Genomic DNA, 21780 nt, shown 5'->3' with positions numbered 1-21780 from the left:
TCCCTTTTCCAGCTGCACCCCAGGGAGGGGGCTCTGAACTCGTGGGGGCTGGCTGGGAACACTCATGTCCCTCCCTTAGCCCCTGGGCCGCCCCCGGGGCACCGCGCCCCCTCCAGAGACCCCTGGAAGAAAGCTAGCCCTCATGCCCCCGGCCGGATCCTCTGCCAGGAGGAAAGGAAAAGCCTACTACAATGGAGTGGAGGGAAAGGGCTGAGCCTACCGCCGACCTGTGACCTGGGACCTGGGCCGCTGCGTCCGTCCGCAGGCCTCAGTTTCCCTGTGTGCGGAAGGGCTGTCTGGGTCACTTAGAAGTGTGTGACTCTAACAAATCAACTTCCACGCTGGGCGTCAGTTCTCGTCTCCTAGTCACGGAAGAGAGCACAGTGGGTTCGGAGATTTCTTGCTCCTTGGGCGAGTGACTTTGAAGTGCTGTCGCCAGGAAGCTGCTTGTTCAATCAGAAGACTGAGAATCCGAGAACGGAGTTCCAGGGCCAGGGCTGAGCTGCCCCAGGAGACTGCATGTCCCAGTCTCTGCCGCCCTCTGCTGTCGGGCGCAGGCTGGTGCAGCGCCACGCACGGAAGAACCGGGTTCTAAGGGCTTCTCTTCACCTGCAGGGAACCTGAGGCTCAGAATGGGCAGTGATTTCCTCCGGGCCACACAGCAAGTCCTGTGGCTCGTGGACCCTACAACGGGGGTGCCTGGGCCGGCAGCATGCATGCCCCCGGGGACTGGCTAGGAAGGCAGCTGCCTGGGGCCCACCTGGCGGGGCTCAGGCTCAGAGGATCCCCAACCCCCTCCACCCCCCAGGTCCTCCTGAGGCCCTACGCACACTCTAGGCGAGACCCACTGCTCTCTCCCTGGGAACGGAAGCCCGGGAGAAGAACAGACTCTCTTATCATATGGTGCTGCTTTAAAACTAAAGTAAGACATGAAACAATGCAGGAATGGGCAGTGTTGTTTTCGTTTTCCATTTAGGGAGGTCCGCAGGTCCAGGAATCCCGAACACCATGCCCTTGGCTTGCAGCGGTGCACCTTGTGGCTGGCGTGGCAAAGGCCCTGAGAAGGTCTGCGTTTACCCCTGTGTGTTTTGGTAGTTCCAATGCGTATCTGACTATAATGCATTTAAAAAAACATTTATTGATATTTCACCGAGCACGGCAGTTCCAAGGGACACAGATTAGGGTGTATTGGGAAAAGGGATTCTTGGCTTCCGAAGCTTGAAAGGCTAAAGCCGCCCGGAACCCCTGGCTCCGGCATGACCCCCAGCCCACAGTGGGGGGGGGGCTGGGTGGCTTTGAGGGCCAAGCAGGACGTTCCTGGGCCGTGGGTACAGGACGTGCTGGTGCTCGTGGTTCTCTGCCGTCGGCAGAGGGTGGCACAAGGAGACCCAGCGAGGCCCGTGGGCACTGAAACAGGGTGATGGAGACCGGTGGCTGGGAGCCTGGTGTGCAAATCTGATGGAGACGGAAATTTCTGGGTCCACAGGTACCACTGAAAGCCGTCTCTTTCTTCTAGAAAAGTGGGTCCTTTCTGGAGAGGGTGGACAGAGTGAAACAGATGTGAGCGAGGGTGCTCCCCCCATCCCCATCCCCACCCCCTCACCGTCCCCACCCGCACCCCCACCCCCGCCACCCTCAGCCAGGAGCCCGCCAGAGAGTTGAGTCAGGTTTCTTGGTGTTCTGGGTGGAGAAGGGGGCGTCACCCTGCCACCTGAAGGCCCTGAGGATGCCTGGGTCCTCACTCTTGGTCCCCGGAGGTGCATTAGTCTCTTCGAGCTGCTGGTGACAACTTACCACGAACTGGGTGGCTTAGAACAGCAGAAATGCATGCTCGGCTCTGGCGGCCAGCCGTCCAAACTCGGAGGGCTGGCAGGGCCGTCCCTTCTCCGCAGGCCCGAGGGAGCACGCCTTCCGCTCCTCTCCCCAACGTCTGGTGGCTGCCGTGGGCCTTTGGTGTCCCCGGCGTGTCCCTGCGTCATACCAACCTCTGTCTACACGGCCCTCTATTCTCCGTGTGTCTATGTCCTGTCCTTCGTTTACAAAGACACCGGTCACTGGGTCGGTGGCTTCATCTCCAGGTCCTTACTTACTAATCACACCGCAAAGAACTTGTTTCCCAATCAGGTCCTACCTGCGCTTTCCGATGGGACATTCATGTTACAGGATACCGTTCAACCCCTCCGGGACAGTCAGCAATGCCAGCAAGATCCAGTGCCCTGGTCCTCGGCACGGGGGACGTGCATGTCCCCGACAGGCTGTGGGCGGGTGGTCGTGGGGCTTTTCTTTCCCGGGACGAGCTGGGTTTGACCGTGACCCATCTGAAGGTCCAGGATCTCGGGGGCCGGGCTGCCCACGCAGCCCTGAGACTCACCGAGCGTCCAGGCACTTGGCCACAAGCCCCGGCCTCTCGCCCCCACACTCACAACCCCACTCCCACTCGTGTATGGGAAGCAGGTCGCCTCAACCTCTTACAGTTCCAGGCCTGCACAGCGCAGCTGACCTGGCGCCGGTCTGATGGTCGAGGGGAGAAAGTGGCGCTGGCTTGGGCCAGGTTTTCCCCAATTCCCGGGCGGGTTCTCCAAGGGCGGGAGCAAGCCGCTCCCTTGCTGAGTCTTCGAGTGGGAGCTGGTCTCTCCCCACTCACGTCCGCCTGTGCCCGCCCTTCCTGGGCACCGAGCAGCGAGCTCAGGCCACTCCGTGCTCGCTGCATCTTGCTTCTCCACTTGGTGTCCCATGGGCCTCGGGAGGCGAGAGGCCCCACCGGCTGCTGCACACCTGGGAGGCCAGCTGCCAGGTTGCTGCGATTGAGAGGAAAGGGAGGAAGAGGAGGGGAGGGGAGAGGGGCGCCCGGAGGCCAATGCAAACCAAAGGAGCAGCCTCTCCGGGGGGCCCTCACCCTCTGCGGTCCCCCCCTCACCCCGCTCCCCGAGTGCGGGCAGCGTCCCACCGCCAGTGAAAGCACAGGCCCTGCCTGGGTCTAATTTCTGCTCATCGTTCTTCCTAACGCTGGGGCCCACGGAGGTGTCGGAGGTTCATTCATGGAATTTACCCCCCGGGACTTTCCCGCGGACCAAACGCCCCCCTCACCCCCCCCCCCAGAAGCATCTCGGGGGCCAGGATTCGCACAGCTGGGGGCCACTGAGGCCCCGTGGGCACGCCGTCATCAGCTGGCCTCCAACTGGATAAAGAGCCCCCTGGGAGGGAGGGAGCTGGAAAGGAAGGAGCCGAGCTCCAGAATCCTGGACCAAGGGACGGAGCGGACACTGTGGGCCCATATTCGAGTTTCCGGCCGACGGGCCTGTTTCAGTGCCCCCAGGGCAGCTGCTGTCTGTTTAAGAGGAAAACAGGACAGGAATGAGCAGCAGCGCTCGTCCAGGCTTTTCTTACGGAAGGAGAGCCCCCGCTCCAAAGGGTGGGCCCCGTTCCAGGTTGGCAGACAGATCTGTGGGCAGAGTCCGAGCTCCCGGAACCCTGACCGAAAGGCGCTGGCACCCGCGATCCCTCCGGCCTGGCCCGGCCCAGCAAGGAAGACGGCCCTTCTGCTCTCTCGTCTGCTGGCTCCTGCTGCCTTGGCCCAGCCTCCTGCTGAGCTCGGCCCCGCCCAGGCCCCTCGGGTGAGGAGGGAGCAGGGCCCGGCCCAGCTGTGGGTCAGATCCCCCTGCACTGGGAGATTCCTCCAGGGGACGGGAAGGTGAGTCCCAGCAGCTGGGCTGAGGTGTCACATGGGCCTGTCCTGCGTCCCAGCTTTGTCCCTTGCTAGGAGGGCGACCTGACCGACTGCTCCCGCTTGCCCAGGACTGTCCTGGTTTTCATACGCAAAGTCCGGTGTTCTGGGAAACTCCTTATCTGGGGGCCGTTTCCCTCCAAGTCCCTGAGCCTCAGTTTACTCTTCTGTGCGGAAGGCGGAGGGGCGGCCTCGCTCAGCAGAGCAGATCCGCCAGCACCCTCAGCTGTTTCCCAACCCCGTTCCACTTCCACATGGCCCCAAATCCTGGCCATGTCCACCCCGCACCTCGCTGCCTCATCCCCAGGCGGGGGACAGGCAGGGAGCTGCTGAGGCACCTCTGGGGGCTGGAAGTGCTCCCCACTTCTCGGGATGGTCTTGCCTCCCCATTCTGATGTAACCTGTGGTTCGCCAGCTGCCAGCTGCAGGCTCAGGGCGAGCTGTTTGTGCCAGCTGTCCCTCGTCTCGTCCCTGGGCTCACTCTGAGGGCAGGGATGTGTCCTGCACACGGCCGAGGTGGCCGCCGGAGCACCACTGCCCCGCTCCACCCAGGCCCTGCTCCCGCTCTGGTTCACAGCATCCCAGACCCAGCCTGTGGCCCTGAGGGCAGACGCATCTGGTCATCAGAAACGAAGGGAATTTCTGGTGTGCTCTCGCCCCCCTGGTCCTGGGGACCAGCCTCGGGGCTGGAAGGCATCGCACAGAGCCCGCCTGCCTCCCCAGCGCCCCCAGGTGGAGCCCGGCCTCCCCAGACTCAGACCAAATGCAGCCCCCCCTTGCCAGTCACACTGTCCATTCTGCTGGAGGGTCTCTTGTTTATCGGCCGCCCACTGCTGCTGCCCCCCTCTGACCGCCCCCGCAGGCTGCTCCCTGGTCACTCGGTCTCCACCGCAGTGGCCCCTCACCCATGCACCCCGGCCCGCTGTCTTCCTGCCCAGTGTCCCTCGTGCCTCCCACAGGCACGGGGTTCCTGGAAGGTCCCCGAGGGGAGGGAAGTGGTTTGGGATGCGGAGGTGGCCCGGGCTGGGCTGCAGGAAGGTGATTTGGTTTCAGGGGGGCGGAGAGGCTGTGTGGGAGGGAGAGTCCCCGGGCGGATGCTGGAGGCAGCCTGGGCACGTGTCTGGAGACGCCCCATGGACCAGGAGGCAAGCCACCCGCCTCCCGATCACACTCTTGCACAAAAACCAGTTTTCTGCAAGGACAGGGTGGGTAACTCCAGAGAGATGTCAGGAGCTGACCTTCTCACGCCCCTCTCCCCCTCCCTCCCTCTCCCCCTCCCTCCCGGCTCTAACCCCAGCTCCCGCCTGTGACCCAGGCTATTGCGAATGAAAGCTGACACTCTTGTCCATTATCCAATGAGCAGCCAAGTTGACAGACCGGGCAAGTCCCCAAGTAACTACTCAGGGTCGTGGAGTCCTCTAGAGTGACAAGCCCTTGCATCTGACATCTGTCACCTTTTTCTCTCAACCGCAGGAGGTGACAATGTCCTCATCGTTTTGTAAATGGGGCTCAGGGGACAACAGGCTCAAGGTCAGGCAGCTGCAGGGGTGACACGCTGTTGTAAGCCACACTCCCACCCTCGGTCCCACGTCTGGGGCCACGGGAGTTCAGTGCTGAGCGGGTTCGCAGTGGCAGAGCTCGAGGCCCAGAGCCTGGCTGCCGGCTCAGCTGCCGGTGGCCCCAGCAGGCCCCCGGGATGTGCGACGGCCTTTCCGGAAGCACAGGTGTGGCCCCGATCCCTGACAGCCTTGAATGAACTGCCCTGGAGTCTCGGCGGGACACTGTCCTCCAGGCCTGTTGCTGGCTCTCTAAGGGCCACGGTGCATTCTCCTTGGCCGCCTTCTGGCCAAGATGAGCAATTCACTTAAGACAAGCAAAGGCCTGCCGTTCCGTCCGATTCCCCGCTGACAGGCATTCCAGGGAACCACAGGGAAGGGGCCTGGAGAACTCAGCGTCGTCAAAGGCAGGCGGTTCTTCCGTGAGCACCCGGAGTCCCTTCCCCCCAGATCGGCCCGAGGACATCTGGTTTCCTGGGTCTTGCCGCCTCCACAAGGTGCCCGCAAAAACGCACGATTTGCCACTCTCCTCCTGGGGCGTTGCCACCCGATCCCATCGCAGACATGCCCCCTCGTCCCTCCTGGTTGCTGCTCCACTCCCTGCTCCCCCCACGTGGGGCCGGCCGCGGCCGGGGTCATCGGGCCCCGAGACCCCCGAGGGGGATCTTTGTGGAGCCGCTTCAGCCACAGCGGCGCCTCCTGCCGGCTCGGGACGTCGCCGGTTCTGCGCTGCCCGAGGCGTGACGGCTCTTCTGAGGGCAGGATGTCAGAAGATTAAAACGAGGTGAGGGCCTTGTTATTGTAGCAGAACATTGCGAGACGTGTGGATTGAAATCGAGATGTGCTTAGGAACGTTCTCAAGATGGAAACAGCTCTGGGATTGAAGGTTTTCTATCGCCTGTCGGTGCCTTTGGCCTCAGGACCGCCAGGAACCAGACAGGGTCGGCCTGGGCGGCACACGGATGCACGTGTGTGGTTTCCTGGGCCCACGGCCACGGGCGGGGCCTGTGCTTGAGAGCCACACACCGAAGAAGAATGCCCCGAATGGACTCAGGGGACTCGCCTGAGAGTCTGAGCTGCTGAAAATCCTCCAAGTTGGGTAGGGGGGAGTGAGTGGGGTTGCTTTGTGTGTGGGGGGCCTGCGGGGCTGGCCGCGCACCCCAGGGAGGGACCCCACGGTGGGGCAAGGCCGAGGGGCAGCCTCCCCTGAGGAACCTCCGGGCCGGCCCATCTCCTCAGAGCCCTGTGGTCTCGTCGGGAGAGCCCCATGCCCCCACCCAGCCGCTTCTCTCCTGCACCTGGAAGGCCAGCACAGGTGTGATCACTTGAACATGAATTTGCATTGCAATTGACAAGCTCTGACGTCACACGCCATTCCGGGTAAGCCCCACCCACCGCAAGCAGGCTCCCCGGGGTGTTCTGGCCCCGGCGGGCCTGGCCGCTGAGCTCCCCGACGGCCGCGCTGCTCCAGGTTTGTGCCCCGACGCTGTACTCCAGCCGCACGCCGTCACCGCCGAGAGTGCGGTTCAAGGGCGACCCCCGGGGGGCCCAGGGTCCCCCGAGCCGCAGCCCCGTCCTCCTGCAGGAGGCGGCGTCCGGGCAGGAAGCGGGAGAGAGCAGCTGTTTGCGGCGACACTCTGTTCTGGCAAGGACTCCCGACCGGGTCTCCCTGTGAGGGACTGGCGGCTCGTGCGGACGCCACCCTGAGGTCTACTGCGAAAGCCCAGACAGACGCCCGCCACCGCCCGCCCAGCCACGGCCGCGGGAAGACCGGCAGCGACACACATGGGAATGGGACTTGCCCTCGGAACTGACACAGCCCGGTCTCCGCCCAGTTGTGGGGAGCCAGGACCCCGGACCCCGGCTGGGGCTGCACAGCGGCAGAAACCAGGCTCCATCCAGCCTCTCGGCCCAGCTGGCGCTCCCTCGCCCGTGGCCAGCCAGCGCACAGCTCACCCTCCAACCCGAAGTATATCTGATCCTTAAACTACCCACCATGGGCTACAATTTTGTTTTCCTCTCTGCTTGCTGAGGCCGCCCGGCATTCTCGTTTCCTTTAACGAGCTGGTGAATACGTGAACTGTGCCTGGACAATCACTTAAGTAAGTGACACTAAGGAGAGCCCTGTTTGCCCACGGCCTTGAGCAAGTCTGCTGCGACCCGCGCAGGCAGAGAAAGGGCGAGTGGACTGAGCCGGTTACAGCACTGACGGAACGACCTGGATTTCCTCCTCCTCTTCTCCGTGGCTCAGCCGCGGCGCCAGCCAGAGAACAGGCGAGCCGGGCCATGGACCCAGCTATGCACCCAGGAGGCAGGTAGAGGTGATGCATCTGCCTGAAAACCCCACGGCCTGCAGGGTGGGTGGATGGGTGTCACCCCGGGCACCTGGGGGTGGGGGATGACCGAATGCCACTTCCTGTCTCACCTGTAAGAGCCATGGCTGAGCCCTGCCCTCCCTCGGGAGGCACGGGCGGATCTGCTGGGGCCGGTCCTGCCCTGTGCGCACCCCCGGGACTCTCACGGCCTGGTCTCTCGGGTTCGGACAGCAGCCTGGCCAGTGGCCCGGCCTTTGGGGACGGGCAGCGGCAGTGAGGCCCCCCGCCCCCACCCCCACAGCACCCGGTCCCGTGCGCAGCGAAGCAGAGAACAGGAGGCCCAGAAAGAATTTCCTTTTTATTCGCCATTTCTGTGAGTCACAGATGTGTGAATTCTCAGCAATCATTGGTAACAGTCACATGTCACAGTGAGAACACAGAGAAAACTAAAGCACAAGGATTTCAAAAAGGGGGTGAGTGTCATACGTCACAGAAGGAAGTAGAATCCCACAGATCAGAGACCCCACGTACCGCGCCGTGTCCGTACTGCGAACGGACACGGGCGCAGCACACACCGGAGGACAGGTGTCACGGACTCTTCCGTTACAGACTTTCCAAGCGCCTTTATTTCATCAGTAAGAAGAACAATTCAGTCACTCGAATTTTCAGTTTAAAAACAACGTGAAGTATTTCCAAAGACGCTTAAACTCTCCCCAAAAGTACAAAATGTTCTTCCCCGTGGGAACCCGGAGCGGACTCTTCAGGTCTTCCTCTGAGGTGAACACAGGACACGGAACGAGCTCCCGGCCACGGAGGGTCCGCACGGGGGCCTCTGCAGCGCAGTGATGGCTCAAGGCCCAGGGAAGGACGGCGTCCCCATCCGCCTGGCCGGAGGTCGGAGTTCCCGGCACACGGCCGCCCGCCCGCCCGCCCGCCCGTCACTCCTCGGCCGGCTCCTGTCTGGGGGACTGCAGCTCGCCCAGCATGTCTCTGCCGGCGGCTCCGGCCTTTGAGGCGAAGAGAACCGCTCCCTGTCTGAAGCCGAGGCTCTTCAGGCTTCGGGCGTAATCCGCGTACACGGCAGAGGTGAGTCTCTGTGCACCACGGCTGGTTAAGGAGCAGGGGGGCAGCGAGGGCCCGATTCCACCCCACCCAGGCTCCCCCAGGCGCGGGGGAAGGGCCCACACCACTGCCTGCTCGGGGGGGGGGGGGGGGGAAGGGGACTGGGGGCTGTGACTGGCTTGGGGGAGGTGACGCCCCCATCCTTGGCATCACACACTAGCGTGATGAGCTTCCCCCTCTAAGCCCAGAGCTTCCCCTTCTCCTAGAGGACCCAAGGATGCCTCCCCGGGTCCCCCAGGACCTGCACAGCCCACAGGCGGGGAAGGTGCATGCCCCGGCGCCGTCTCCGCATCGGAGGGGCTGGCAGCTCCGGGCGCGTCTGTCCTCAGTAGTGGGTTCTGCCTACGACGCCTGCCCCACGCCGGAGCTCCAGACAGCGGGGCTCTGCCTTGTTCTGACAGCCAAAACGGCTCCCCTGAGCCAGAGCCAGCCTGACCGGTGCCGAGGCATGGCCTTGCGTGGGTTTTAGTTTAGTTTAAATTTCTGTAACAAAACCGTACAGAAAACCAAGTGTCTGACATGGAGCACTGAGACCACCATGTAACAGTGCAAGGAGAGCAGGCAGGTCCGCACACGAAGGAAGCAGGGGCTGTGATCTCAGGCCCCTTCTCTTTACAGAAAAGCACGGGGCTCAGCGGACCCCGGGGAGAGAGAGAGGTTCCTGGGCACGGGAGGGCCCGGGGATGTGCCTCCATCTCCGAGGACCCGTCTGCTGGAAGTGCCGTGTCTCGTCCCACGTTAGACTGTCACCACGGGTGACAACGAGTCCTCTTTACTTATTCTTGAAGGTATTTTCCAAATGAGCATGTCAACCTTTACTCCCCGGCGTGCACTGTTCTGAGACACTGCTGTGTTAAAGCAGCAGGCTCCGGCACCTTCCCTGAATTACTTCCCTCCTTTTCAGTCTCAACAGGACATTGCCGAGGTTGGGACCCTCCCCCTCACGGCCCCTCCCTGCCTGTGCGCCGTCCGGGAGCCGAGGCAGCGATGCCACCCCTTCTCCCCGGCCTTCCCCTCCCCTCTCCCCCCCTCCCCGCTCGGCTTTGGGGAACCGGGGCAGGGGTCTTTCTCGATGCCGTGCAGCTCCTGCCCCGACAGCGCGGCCAAGAGGGGTTCCAGAACCCACTCAGCCACCTGCTCCCCCTCAGGACGACTCCCCGGCAAAGGATATCTGTGTCCTCGCAGACGTCCAGGGCCCCGTACGTGAGACAGGCTTCCACAAACAAGGCGGCGCGGTCGAAGTATCTCATGCTGTCGGACAGAGAGGGGACGGAGGAAGAGGTGGGAACAGTGATGGGGGGCATCTGGCGGGAGAACCGTCCGAGGGTGTATTTCTATGCAAAGGCTGACACACACCTTCCCTGGAAACCCAGTGCCACGTGAGCTGCGCCAGCCCCTCCCCACGTCCTGGCCCGAGCAGGGGAGCAGGGAGCAGGGGGCAGGGAGCGCACACAGGCGCCGAGGCCCAAGCTCTCCCTTACAAACCCTCAAGAGTGTGGAGCAGCTAGAATGCACAGAAGCTTCCGAGGCAGCACGAGCACGCAAGCACCCGGTGTCCACACTTAATAAGTAATCTCTGCCATCCTCACCTCAATCTGTCCACCTCCCTGACTTTTCAATAAACCACACGTCCCCTAACAGGCTATGGGCGTCACTCTTCGAGATTTCCAGGGAAGACCCTGCCTTCGCCCCGCTCTGCCACCCTCCCCCTGCCCCCCGGCCGCCGCAAGGCTGCCCTCTCCACTGGGCCGCCCCCGCCCCCGCCTCTCCGAAGGCCCTGCCGCACTCTTTCTACACCGGCACCCGTCCGGTCCGCCCTGCACGTAGGCAGGACTCCCTCACAGCCCCCCGAACTCACAGAGAGATGAACACGGACTGGTCCTCTCCCGCTGGTGTATCAGTCAACCTAGAACACACGCCCCTCCCTCCCCCCCTCCCTCCGGGCACGAGCGCGCGAGTGTGACGGGACCGGTCGCGGCCATGCACCTGTGCAGCATCTCGGCCACGCTGGAGAAGCAGCCCAGGGAGAGGAGGACCAGAAGGGCCTTCGACTTCTGGTTGACTTGCGGAGAGCAAAGGTGGTCAACCCACCGCCTGAGGACGTCGGCGCACTCTTCGGAGCTCAGGCGGACCTGAGAAAGACGCCCGTGTTAGAACGAAGGCATCTGCACTGCACCCGTATGAAAACCCATCCAGATGGGACCTGCTCCTGGGAGGCACACGCCAGGCTTTGCTCTGCCAGCACCCTGCCTGGACGCCGCCGCTGACCATGGCCAGGAGCGAGAAGGACCCAGGCCTGAGGGACTCGGCGACTCGGGGGCCCAGTGGCGCCCCTGGGCTGTAGTCTGGGCTCACGCCCAGCGGGGAGAGGAGGCAGCTGCTTTCGCATCATCACTACCAACGGAACTTGCACCTGCCACACAGAAGCAGTGCGACTGATGCCCGTAAGGAACGGGAGGACGAGCGTTAGGAGGAAGTATCTGCAGAGCAGCTCTGCAGCCCCAAAACGCGAACTCCCGAGTGAAAAGATGGGAACCCCGATCCCGAATGCGGGGGCCCCGGCCGAGGTCACCTACTTTGGCCAGCCACGCCGCGCGGCTCCACTCGCCGTACGTCTGCAGGTAGCGGCAGGCGTCCGCAGCCTTGTCTATGAGGCACAGCAGCTGCACGCCCTCTGGAAGACAAGACAGCGGCGGCCGTGACGCGGCAGCGCTCTCGCAGACGAGCCGCCGCCTGCTGCCCGCAGCATCGCCCCGACCGCCTCTGGCCGTGTGCCCGCTCCTGCCGGACACGCTCCTGGCTCACAGTTCAACACAACACACTAAGATCGAGTTCGGCAACAACGTTGCCACTCAAGTAGCCGAGCAGGAAGCACAACACAGTCCCGAAAATAAACAGGTAAAGCGTATCTCACTCCCTGGCTGTCATTTCAGTTTGCCCACGTTTTTCCAACTCATGCCTATTTCTCGGCATTTATTAATAGTGCCCCTTTCACTCTTAAAAAAGTGTTCTGGTTTAGAGGATTAAATTACACAGTTACCTTCTAAAGGGCTAGCGATGACCTTCCTGGCTCTCCCCAGCACATACAGAAAGGAAAGCAGCACCCCAACTGCCAAACCCTCTGCCGCGAGCGGCCTGCCCCCCACGGCGCTGACACGCTCACCCGAGAAGCCCGCCTCACCTGCCAGCTTGCCGTTGGCGATCATGTTGGTGGCCACCAGCTTAATGGTGCTCTGGGAGGGGCCTGACGAGGTGACAGTGGTGACCAAACAGGCTTTCAGCGAGTCGCAGTAGTAGTGCTGGTTGTCTGCGCTGGTTTCCAGCAGCAGCTGCACTGCTCTGTCTGTCTGATAAAGAAACAGTTCTCCTTGTTATTGTCCTCCACGCAACCTTTTCATTTCATCACTCGGGGCACACTGGAAGTTACAGCGGAAGGGGGACCTCCGTTGTCAGAAATCACTCACGAGTGCTCTGCTGACACACAGGAAACCGAAGGGAAGGACCCCGCTGCCCTTGGCCCAGACCCCCAGCCCCAGGCAGGTCCGCAGGCGCTCCAGGGGCCGCCTGTTTCAGCGCCGTGCGCCGGTTCAGAGCCGCGGGCACAGAACCAGACGGGGCCTCGCTCAGCATGGCGGAGCCCAGAATGGCAGGCTGGCTAGCTGTGCCATGTACTTCTGCTCTCCCAGAAGACCTGCCGGTTTCATTCTGAGAGAAAACCTGAACTCATACTTACACTGCTAGAGAAACATCATGTTGTGTGCGTGCCTGTGTGCCTGTGTGCGTGAGAGAGAGAGAGAGAGATGGGAGGCTCTGAGATACTAATCAACCAGCAACCCCGTGAGAGTTACACAGATTGACGTACTTGACCCAAGAGAAGTAGCTGGTCTGTACACTTCCGAGTGTGGTCGTACGTTGTCCGTTTCACTTCCTGCAGATTAACCCTTTCTAGCTGGAATTTCTAGAGTAGGAAAAAAAAAAAAAGAAAATTAAGCCTGGGTTATAAGACTTTTGAATTATTTAAATTTTACTATACTTAATGTCATTTTAATAAACATTACTTTGACTTATAAGGTTATTAACCAACTTTGCAGTAATCCAACAGTTTAGTAAGAATTTGAGAAGAAAAAAGATTCAAGTGTGTCAGATCTGCCCCCTTACAGAACCTGGAACTCGCCTGGAGCTGGATGAAAACCCCTCCATATCCAGAATTTATGAGGGGGCCACCCACCAAAAACAATGGAATTATCTTCTAGAGGGCAGGCCCCTTGTGGAACAGGGTTTCCCCGCTAGGTGAGTGTTCTAGGAAGCCATGTGGATCAGGGTGCCAGCTGGCGTTGTTGTGAGAGGCTGTGTTCAGCTTCAGTGAATTTTTTTGAAGACTCAACACATTTGCCCATTTCACAATAGCAGTTTTTGAACAAAACAGCATGACCTATGCCCCACCCTCCCTGTTCACTTGATCTTGCCCCAAGCAACTTGTTTTGTCTTGTTTCCCCAGGTGAAAACAGTCCTCAAGGGAAACGTTTTCCTGATGTGGAAGAGGTGAAAGACAAAACGGCAGAAACACTAAAAGGCATCAAAACCGACGAGTTCAAAAACTGTTTGGAACAGTGGAAAAAGCATCTTTATAGGAGCACTGCATCAGACGCAGAGCACTTTGAAGGTGACTGGAGTTGAAACATGCAAGAACACACACCATTTTTTATAAGTAAACTCCAGTTTTTGGGGGGGTCCCCCCTCATACAATAGATTAAAAAGTTTTGAAGCTACCTCCTTATATATAAAATAGGAAATTCAAACCAAGTGAAAGACATATGTTATTTATAGAAAATAATAAAAGAGAATTAAAATAAAGCTAAGTTAAAAACTTTTAGGTAAAGAAGAAAATAAAAGACCGTTAATCATACAATGTCAGTGTGCATTACAAAACTCAGCGAACGTTTACAAACTTTCCGAGTCCTGGGTCAGGTCCTCCTTGTGCAAACAAGGTGCGAAGGGATGCATCTCCCTCACGTGGACCTTCACTGAGTGCCCGACCCCCAGGTCGGACGCACTCACAGACACAAGGCGACCAGGACGAGGGCTCCCCGAGGCTGCCGCCTGCGAGGCAGGTACCTGGAAGTAGGCGTTCTCGCAGAGGATGTCGTAGCAAATGTCCAGCGGGTCGTGCACTCTGTCCTGAGGCGCAGCTTCCTTCCCCGCCGGCACCCGTGCGCTGGGGGACAAGCTGTGCAGGTAGTGCGCAGCCACGGTCCAGAAGTGCAGCTCCGACTCGTCGCCGTACAGCCTGAGGGGGGGGAGACCGAGGCTGCAGCCCCCACACTGGCTCACACAGGGCTGCTCAGAGGGCCTGAAACGCTGGGGCGCAGCACTGCCTGCTGGGCCGGGGAAAGCGGTAACGTGGCCCCTCCCCCAGCCCTGTTACTGGGGCTCCGACAGCCCTGGGGCCTGGCTACAGGGTGGGGTGGGGGCCCTGCGGCCGGACGCCCCTCCATTCTATGGCTAGAGCAATGCCGCAGGCTGGCAGCCTGGGCTGTCAGCACACCTCCATTCTGAACCACCGCCCCACATCAAGGAAGAAGCTCTACGTAAGCGGCTCCATGAGGGGTCGGGGCAGCTCGCAGTTTATTCTCTGGGAACGGAGGGAAACGTGTCTTTTAGAAGTGACAGCTGTGTGTGCCGTGAGAGTACAGGTTACTGATTCTAAATACAACTTACTGGGACATTGAAGGACATGCCTTTGTAGCTGATATCTTGAAACACACATTTTAAAAAATGTCCCTAGGAAAAAATCTTTTCAATTGAGAAAGTATAGGTCTCACGTTAATTATAATTTTTTCTGTTTCTGTTATTACTTTCAAAATTGCCATGTTAAAGGATGAACTGAAATACTTTCCTAAAATCTAAGAGAGTCTGGTCTTGACTAACAACCCGTAAGGAGAGAAGCGAGTCGGCCGGGAACTCCGTCTCCCACACAGAACTCCCCAAGCAGCGCTACCTGGACACAAGCAGGCACCTCTGCAGCAGGGTGAATTCCGGGTCCAGCAAGAGGCTCTTTACGTCACTGCGGACAAGGCGAGAAAGGCATTGTTAGGTGAACAGCGGCGCAGGGAGATATTAAATGAGTGTGCTCTAGAAACGGAGCACTCCCCTCGAAGGGCACACCTAGAGCTCACAGGAGAAGTCACTTTGCCGCGCCCCGACACCACAGCAGCTCCTAGGGCGTGGCGTGTGGGCGGGTTGCAGAAGCGGTGCCTGCCGGCTACCCCGGGGCTGCGAGGCTCCGGCTGCGGCCGACGGTCTCGCCACATTGCAGCTCAGACTTTCGAAAGTCCGGACAGCTGCCTAACTAACCACAGGAGCGAGACCGTCACTGCTGACAGAACGACTTTGCTCATCGTCAGGAACAGTACACACCTTAAAGAAGCTGTGTTCAGAATTTACTCCTGAAGTCACCCCTGAGATAAAATATTTAAGGAAGAAACGGTAATGTTTTTACAAACTGGTATTTCTAAAATAGCCAAATAGAGAATATTAATAAATTAAGGGGAGGGGGAAGGCAAGATATTCTTTAAATCTATTCTTTTTCATTTAGACACAAATGTTAACCTTTGTATAGAGAAAACAATCAAGTAATTATTTTGAATCTGACATCAAAGCATTCTATTATGGATAACTTACGAAACACTGTAATCACGTGTAACAGATCATGTGTAACACAGAACTGTGTTATGTTTCACTCAGAACTCCTTTGCAGTGCCTTTCCTGACGTACACTTCCAAACGCTCCGGGCTCAGGGGGCGCACTGGTCCCCTCGCCAGGACCGCGCAGGCCCCATGTGGGGCGCCCACTCTGGAGGCAGGAGGCTGGCACACGGGGACCGCCTGTGTGTGTCCTCACACAAGCGCGCAGGGGGTCTGTGGTGGAGGCAGGCTAAGCCGGGAGGGCGCTCGCTCACCCCCCGGCACTGCTCCTGCCCAGACAGAAGGCCACGGCAGTCGGACCCTCGGGCACTGGCTGACGACAGAGGCTCTGTCCTCGGAACTACGACGTGACCGCTTCCCCGGCCCGCAAGTTCTCCAGGGACACACGCCTCTGCGAGAGATGCCGGGCTCTCCTTGGGCCACGGGTGTTGTCTAAAGCACAACTTATTTTCATCTTAAATAGCCCGGATTATTGCATTTTCCTTTCCCATATTATCTTCTAATAAAACATAAATGGGCTGCTTACTTAGACAACGAATTCAACTGCTCCTGCAGGAGATTCTTTATTTCTTCATTTTCCGGATAATCACTGCACAGGAAAGATTTTGAATGAGTTCATTATCTCTTCGCTTACAACCACTTGTTTTTCCAGCAGAAAACAAGCTGTGTTAAGTGTCACCTCTTTGCAGCCCTTGGTTGAAAAGACGGCTGCAGGCCCGAACAGCAACCATCTACTTGGGAGCCCGCCAACCACCTCTAGCGCCTGCTTCTTTCTTAATTGGTCATAACAGGAAGTGAGTCCAGAGTCTCTGACTTTCGAGAAACGGGAAACCAGCAGGCTCCCAAAGCCACCAGGCTCCGAGTCGCGGTAAGGCACGGAGTTCAGCGGTGACGGCAGGGACCTGCTCCTCCTGCTCCGCCCAGTGCACCTCCACTCCCTGCGGAGATGCCCCGCGGGGCAGACACAGCCTGCGTCACCTCGTATCCTCCCGCCTGCTGCCCACCTGTGCGCTCCGCGTGGCGCGGGTTCACAACCACCTGTGGGCTTACCTAGTAACTGCTAGTGACAGCTTCTGTGACTTTATTTTTGCAATGAGGCAGGCTCTGAGGTTTATGAAGCATATAATACCTCTGAAACAGGCCCATTCTTGGTGCTTTTAAAAAGATTTAAGCCTGCTCCCAATTCCTCTCGGCCTCCGCTGGCCCTGTGCACACTCATCATCGTCCGCCACGCTCAGGCTGCAAGAGGAGCACGTGGCCGGGCGAGAGCAGCGCGTGTGCCCAGCTGCCCGGCTCACACCCCCACGGGGCCCCCGAGGGCTGGGGGTGGGGGCGGACCGGGGCTTCTCTCAGCGCGTCTGCAGTCCCTGCCTCAGCCTGGTTTAACATGCCAGTCCTTTTACGTCCCGGAGTGCGGGCCCCTGCTGATGTCCTCCACCCCCAAGGAAATTAAAAAAGACAGAAATGGAGAAACTTACACATGGGAAATATCCAAAGAATACTGCCCGTCCCACGGCTGGTGCAGCAAGAAGGCTTTCAAGGCGAGGGAGGCCCTCGGGACGAGGAGATACGGGCACCACACCGGCTCTAGGGGAGAGCGAAATGTTTACCTTCTCTGGAGCTTCTGCTACAGACGGTTTCCAGAGAAGTCGGCAAAGCACTAAGGAGAGATCTGGTGGCAAGCGAGAGTGTGTGGCTGATGTCATCACCACTAAGACACTGAGGAGGGGTGAGGTTCTCTTCATTCAAAAGGACCAATATATGGTTCTCCCCCTTCTAAAGATCTAGGTGTCCTGTGTGGCAAATGCCAACAACGCTGCTTGAATAAGAGACTCAGTGCAACAATTCAACAGATGACCAGTGCAGCCGACCATTTCAAAGTACCCTGTGATGATGACAATCGCACTTACCAGCACCACCTTACACCATTTGACATCTCTGCTTTTCTGAGACCATTAAACTCACACGGCTCATCACTCCTGAGCGTCTCGAAAGGGATCAGGCTGGCTCCGATCGAGTGTCGTCTCAGGTCTCACTTAGAAGGGCCACCCTTAAAGAAAAGAGCTGTCTTCCTGGAGCCCCCCACACGCTGCAGTTGGCTCACTGAGGACACGACACAGGATGTGCCTGCTTCCCAGCACGCTCCAGGGCACACAGCACAAGACCGAAGGCTCCGACACCAGACCACCGGGCTGACGCCCCACGACCACACTCCGCCAGGCTCCACTCCGCCAGGCTCCACTCCGCCAGACTTGGGGTCTCAGGCACAGTTCTCTGGGTCCCACCGGCTTGGACCTCGGGGTCTCAGACACAGTTCTCTGGGCTCCGCCAGCTTGGACAGTCTCAGCCTCAGCCCTGCTCCCGCATCCCCCTGTGGCTTCCTCCCAGGACCCCCTGGACAGGTAATTTACATGAAACCGCACAGATCTGCCGCACCACTGCCCAACAGGAGCCCCGCTAGTCCTCTGTGGCTGCTGGGCCCAGGAGACGCGGCTGGAACAACGAAAGAAATGAACTCTTATCTTATTTAATTAATTTTAATTGAAAGCTAATGCTTGGATGAAGTCTAAGAATATTTGGAAGAACCTGATACGTGACTACTTCCTCAGTTGTAGATTTTACAAAATCAAGACACAATTCAAGTATTTCTGCTGAAAATCTGTCCCCTGAATTGAGGTACCGCTAAATGAAAATACATGGTGGGGTCTGAAGACTAAAAAATGTAAAATACCGCCTTAGTAATTTTTAATACTGATTTTATATTAAAATGGTAAAATTTTGAATATGCTGGCTTAAGTAGAATTTTTATTAAAATCAATTTCACCTGTTTCTTTTTGCCTTTTTACTGCAGTACCAGAAAATTTAAACTGCGTTCGTGGCTCACGTTGTATTTCCATTGGACAGGCCTGCCTCAGAACACTTCATTCTACACAGTTAAGTGTAAATTAAGTCACAGATAAAGTGTTTTACGTGGGCTTTTCAATTTCAAAGTTGGAAAGCGGTCAAGAATATTTCTCCTATTACTTTCTTCACAACCCGGAGTTTTAATACTGACTCAACACCGTCACCTGAAGTGCAGTCCATGTTCAAAAGCCCTCCCTCGGTCACCCGCTGGAATCCTGGGAGCTGCGCCCTCTCCAGACAGCGGAGGTCCAGGCCAGGCTCCGGCCCCCCGCACGGGCTTGCGCCGTCCCTCTGGCCTCCTCTGCTCTCGGACGGCCTCCCACTTTGCTTCTGACCTCCCACGACGCTTTCATGTTCGAAGACCCAGCCGACTTAGGGCACGGCCTGAGTTCCGAGTTGTGTATGTGGAGCATCAACATCTTGGGCAGGACCACCACACAGGGGATGGGGAGGGGATGGCGGCCTCCACCGAGGCCCACCAGAAGGAAGGAGCGTGTTAGCTGGTCCCCTTCCGGTAACACTAACCCGATCACCCACCTAGTTTAGGGGGATTCACCAGAGCTCTCTCTAGTCCAGGTACTTTTCTCTCCAGAACTAGTAAGATGGTGGGGAGATGCCGTGGCACTGAATTTCCTAGTCCAAAAATCTTTCTACCTAGTGACCAGACACCCCCTAATGATCCTGGCTCACACCGATTTTTGTGAGAGGAGTTGCCAACTGGTGGTTTTCTATCCTTCTGTCTACATCTAGCAAGTGGCATTCTTCTGTAAACACGAGCTTCCCCTTCTCGCCCACTTCCCATTTTTTTACGAACAGTGCCACGCGAAGTGATGACTTGTTCGCTCAGCACCGACATCAGTGCCACCACCCTGCTCTGCGGCGCTCAGACTGCCCGGGTCACTGGGGCAGCCCCGCCCCCTCGGGCAGCGCCGGGGGGTACTGGCTGTCCTCACAGATGACATCCCTAAACTGTCGAAGTTTTGCTAACCTGATAGTTAAGAAAAGGTTTTTTAGGGCAGTTTTAATTTATATTTTTCTTACGAATAAAGTTGAGCGTCATTTCATACGGTTAGGGGCCATTTGTGTATCTTTTATTCCCCACTGGGGACAACCTGTTAATGACTCGAAAATACTGTCACCAGGTCATCATTAGTATTTTGCTTTGCTTATAGTTTCTTTGGCTATGAAAGTTTTAAACAACTTTTCCATTTACTCGAATTTACCCTTTCTTTCATACCTAGTCATAGGGGAGGCGTGTACCAGGGGGAACGAGACTTACCCCCCTGCCCACCCACCCATCGGAAGCACCCTGGAGGGACGAGGGCTCGGCTCACTCAGAGCTCCTCCTGTCCGTCCCTCGAGGTGGCGACCCAGTGACTCCCAGATCTCCCAGTCGGCCCCTTTGGCTTCCCAACAGTGGTGGCTGCTGGCCTCAAGTCACAGAATGTTTGGAAAGAGTCAATATCGGGGAACAAAAAATGAACACCACAAATTAAACAGGGACTGGTTCAGGGAGTGTCTCCACCCCGACGTGGAAACTCCGCGGGAGCTTCTCAGTCAACGGACAAACGAAACGACATGGGGCTCTTTCCAGAGGAAAGTGGCACTGCGGGGTGTTCACACAGGGCGGGCGAGACGACACCTACGAAGTCGGAGCGAACGGGAGGAAACGCCCTATTTTTAAAAACGAGTGTGCTGTCTGTCCAGAGCAAAACAGTGCTGACAGCAGCCCATGGACACAAGCCGAAAGTAAACTCGATCACCTCCCACGTCCAAGCAAATTCAACCCTGTCTCCTCGGGGGCAGAGGGCAGCGCAAAACACCTCGATGGCGGCACAGCTGGAGGGACCTGCAGGCGCTCGCTCCCTTCCCCCTTCCGGAAACGACCGGGGAGAATGTGAGAACAGAAAGGCAGGGCGCACCTCTCTACTTCCCTTAGACGCAGTGTGTCCAGTCCGCCGCAGCCATCGGACCGGTCGATCGGAGACACGCACAGGGAGACACGCACAGGCCGCAGCTGCCTGTGGGACAGTGACGCAGGGAACCAGGAACTGAAGAGCGAGAAGAACGCAGCAGAAAAACTGCACCACCACTTGGGGGCAGCAACCGTCCTGGGGGGCAGGCAGTCCAGGCGTGACAGGACCTGCTTCGGTGGCGGTGACGGTGCTCACTGGGCCTCAGCCAGGCAGGGAGGGGGCGGGGGGAGACGGGCGACATCACTGACAGTCTGGGCAGGACCCTGCTCACCACCCAGGCCGCTCCACACACCACGAGCTCCTGAGCACCCCTGGACCCCCCCACTCCACGCCGCACCATGACTTCCCACATGCCGCAAGTGGAAACTGCGAGAGAGGGCGCAGAACCTGGGGCAGGTGAGGAGGGAGGTCTGCACGGGCACCTGGCTCTAGAAGGCTTCTGTCTGCACGTGCTCACGTGGGAACAGCGTGCTGGGCAGCGGCCCACAGCAGGGGAGGGGTCAGACGGAAAGGTCGCTGACCGTGTGGACGTTGCGGGAAGTGCATGGAAAGTCATCAAACTGGGATGTTACTACAGAAGTCTCTTGGATCCCTTTCTGATGCTGCAGAAAAGAAGGTTAAGGATTTTTATGCCATTTATGCCCCTGGTAACAAGGCAGCAGGCAAGAAGGACTCTCCGAGTCAGAAGCAGGGATTCCGATCTTCTACGTGCCTGACCCCTCCCTTGACCTGGGGTGAGTGGTTTGGACAAACATAAATGAAGAGGGTGTGGAGGGACAGGACTACCTAAGCTGTTTTTAAAAAAAAAAACCCAACCGATTTGAATCATCAATCATTTGTGATGTTCTCCACTTGCTATCAAGGAGAAGAAATACGTTCAATGTGGTGCATTGATGCCTCTGACCTAACGTGACTTGACTTTTATCCCTGGCCCCAGTAAGTCCAAACTACATTTCTAAGTCCCCTCAACAGACACATAGTCTATCAAACACATTTCTCCAGGACAAAATAAGCGCATACCTGGAGGCCAACACATGGACATCTTTTTCCTACTCCATCTTTACACCACCACTGGTTTTTATTCTTTAACATTTATCGAATGCTGTTCTGAGTTTTGAGTTCAATTTGTACACTGTACGCACAACTTTATTGACCTTTCCCCATTACTACTTAAATTATTTTTCCCTTTCTGGCTACGGCTGTCCCAATAGTGGTCAATTAAAAATTATTATCATTTTAATATGAGGAAAACTTTAAAAGAAAAATGCAATCTAAAATCTGGCTGCGGGGTAGAGGTCCCAGCGCGGTACTATTAAACTGTTACTGAACAGGGTTAATGGTGGGCTCTAGTTCTGTAGTCCGTTAACCCAAGAATGAGCTACCTCGGCTTTGGAGATTTTTAGAATCAAGTGTTATATTAAAGGTCAAAGATTATATTCTCACACTTCCTTACCTAGAACCAGTAACTAAGTTAACAGA

General features: G+C 57.8%; 1 protein-coding gene across 2 annotated transcripts in view; it reads right to left on the bottom strand.

Annotated features, from left to right (window-relative positions):
• Window positions 1-8520: 8520 nt before the first annotated feature.
• The window catches only part of WDR11 (WD repeat domain 11), a 53247-nt gene continuing 39987 nt past the window's right edge, over window positions 8521-21780 (bottom strand). For both annotated transcript variants that reach the window (XM_028512118.2, XM_036027397.1), the window contains exons 20-29: window positions 16900-17008; window positions 15948-16010; window positions 14716-14781; window positions 13833-14004; window positions 12580-12675; window positions 11899-12064; window positions 11294-11391; window positions 10704-10849; window positions 9889-9968; window positions 8521-8691 (exon numbers count right to left, since the gene is read on the bottom strand). In XM_028512118.2, the coding sequence (XP_028367919.1) occupies window positions 8534-8691; window positions 9889-9968; window positions 10704-10849; window positions 11294-11391; window positions 11899-12064; window positions 12580-12675; window positions 13833-14004; window positions 14716-14781; window positions 15948-16010; window positions 16900-17008 (1154 nt within the window). In that variant the 3' untranslated portion in view covers window positions 8521-8533. The remainder of the gene's footprint in view (window positions 8692-9888; window positions 9969-10703; window positions 10850-11293; window positions 11392-11898; window positions 12065-12579; window positions 12676-13832; window positions 14005-14715; window positions 14782-15947; window positions 16011-16899; window positions 17009-21780) is intronic.

This window comes from Phyllostomus discolor, chromosome 5, assembly GCF_004126475.2.
Source record: "Phyllostomus discolor isolate MPI-MPIP mPhyDis1 chromosome 5, mPhyDis1.pri.v3, whole genome shotgun sequence".
In the NCBI taxonomy this organism is placed as follows: domain Eukaryota; kingdom Metazoa; phylum Chordata; class Mammalia; order Chiroptera; family Phyllostomidae; genus Phyllostomus; species Phyllostomus discolor.
This window is presented reverse-complemented; position numbering and strand designations above follow the sequence as displayed.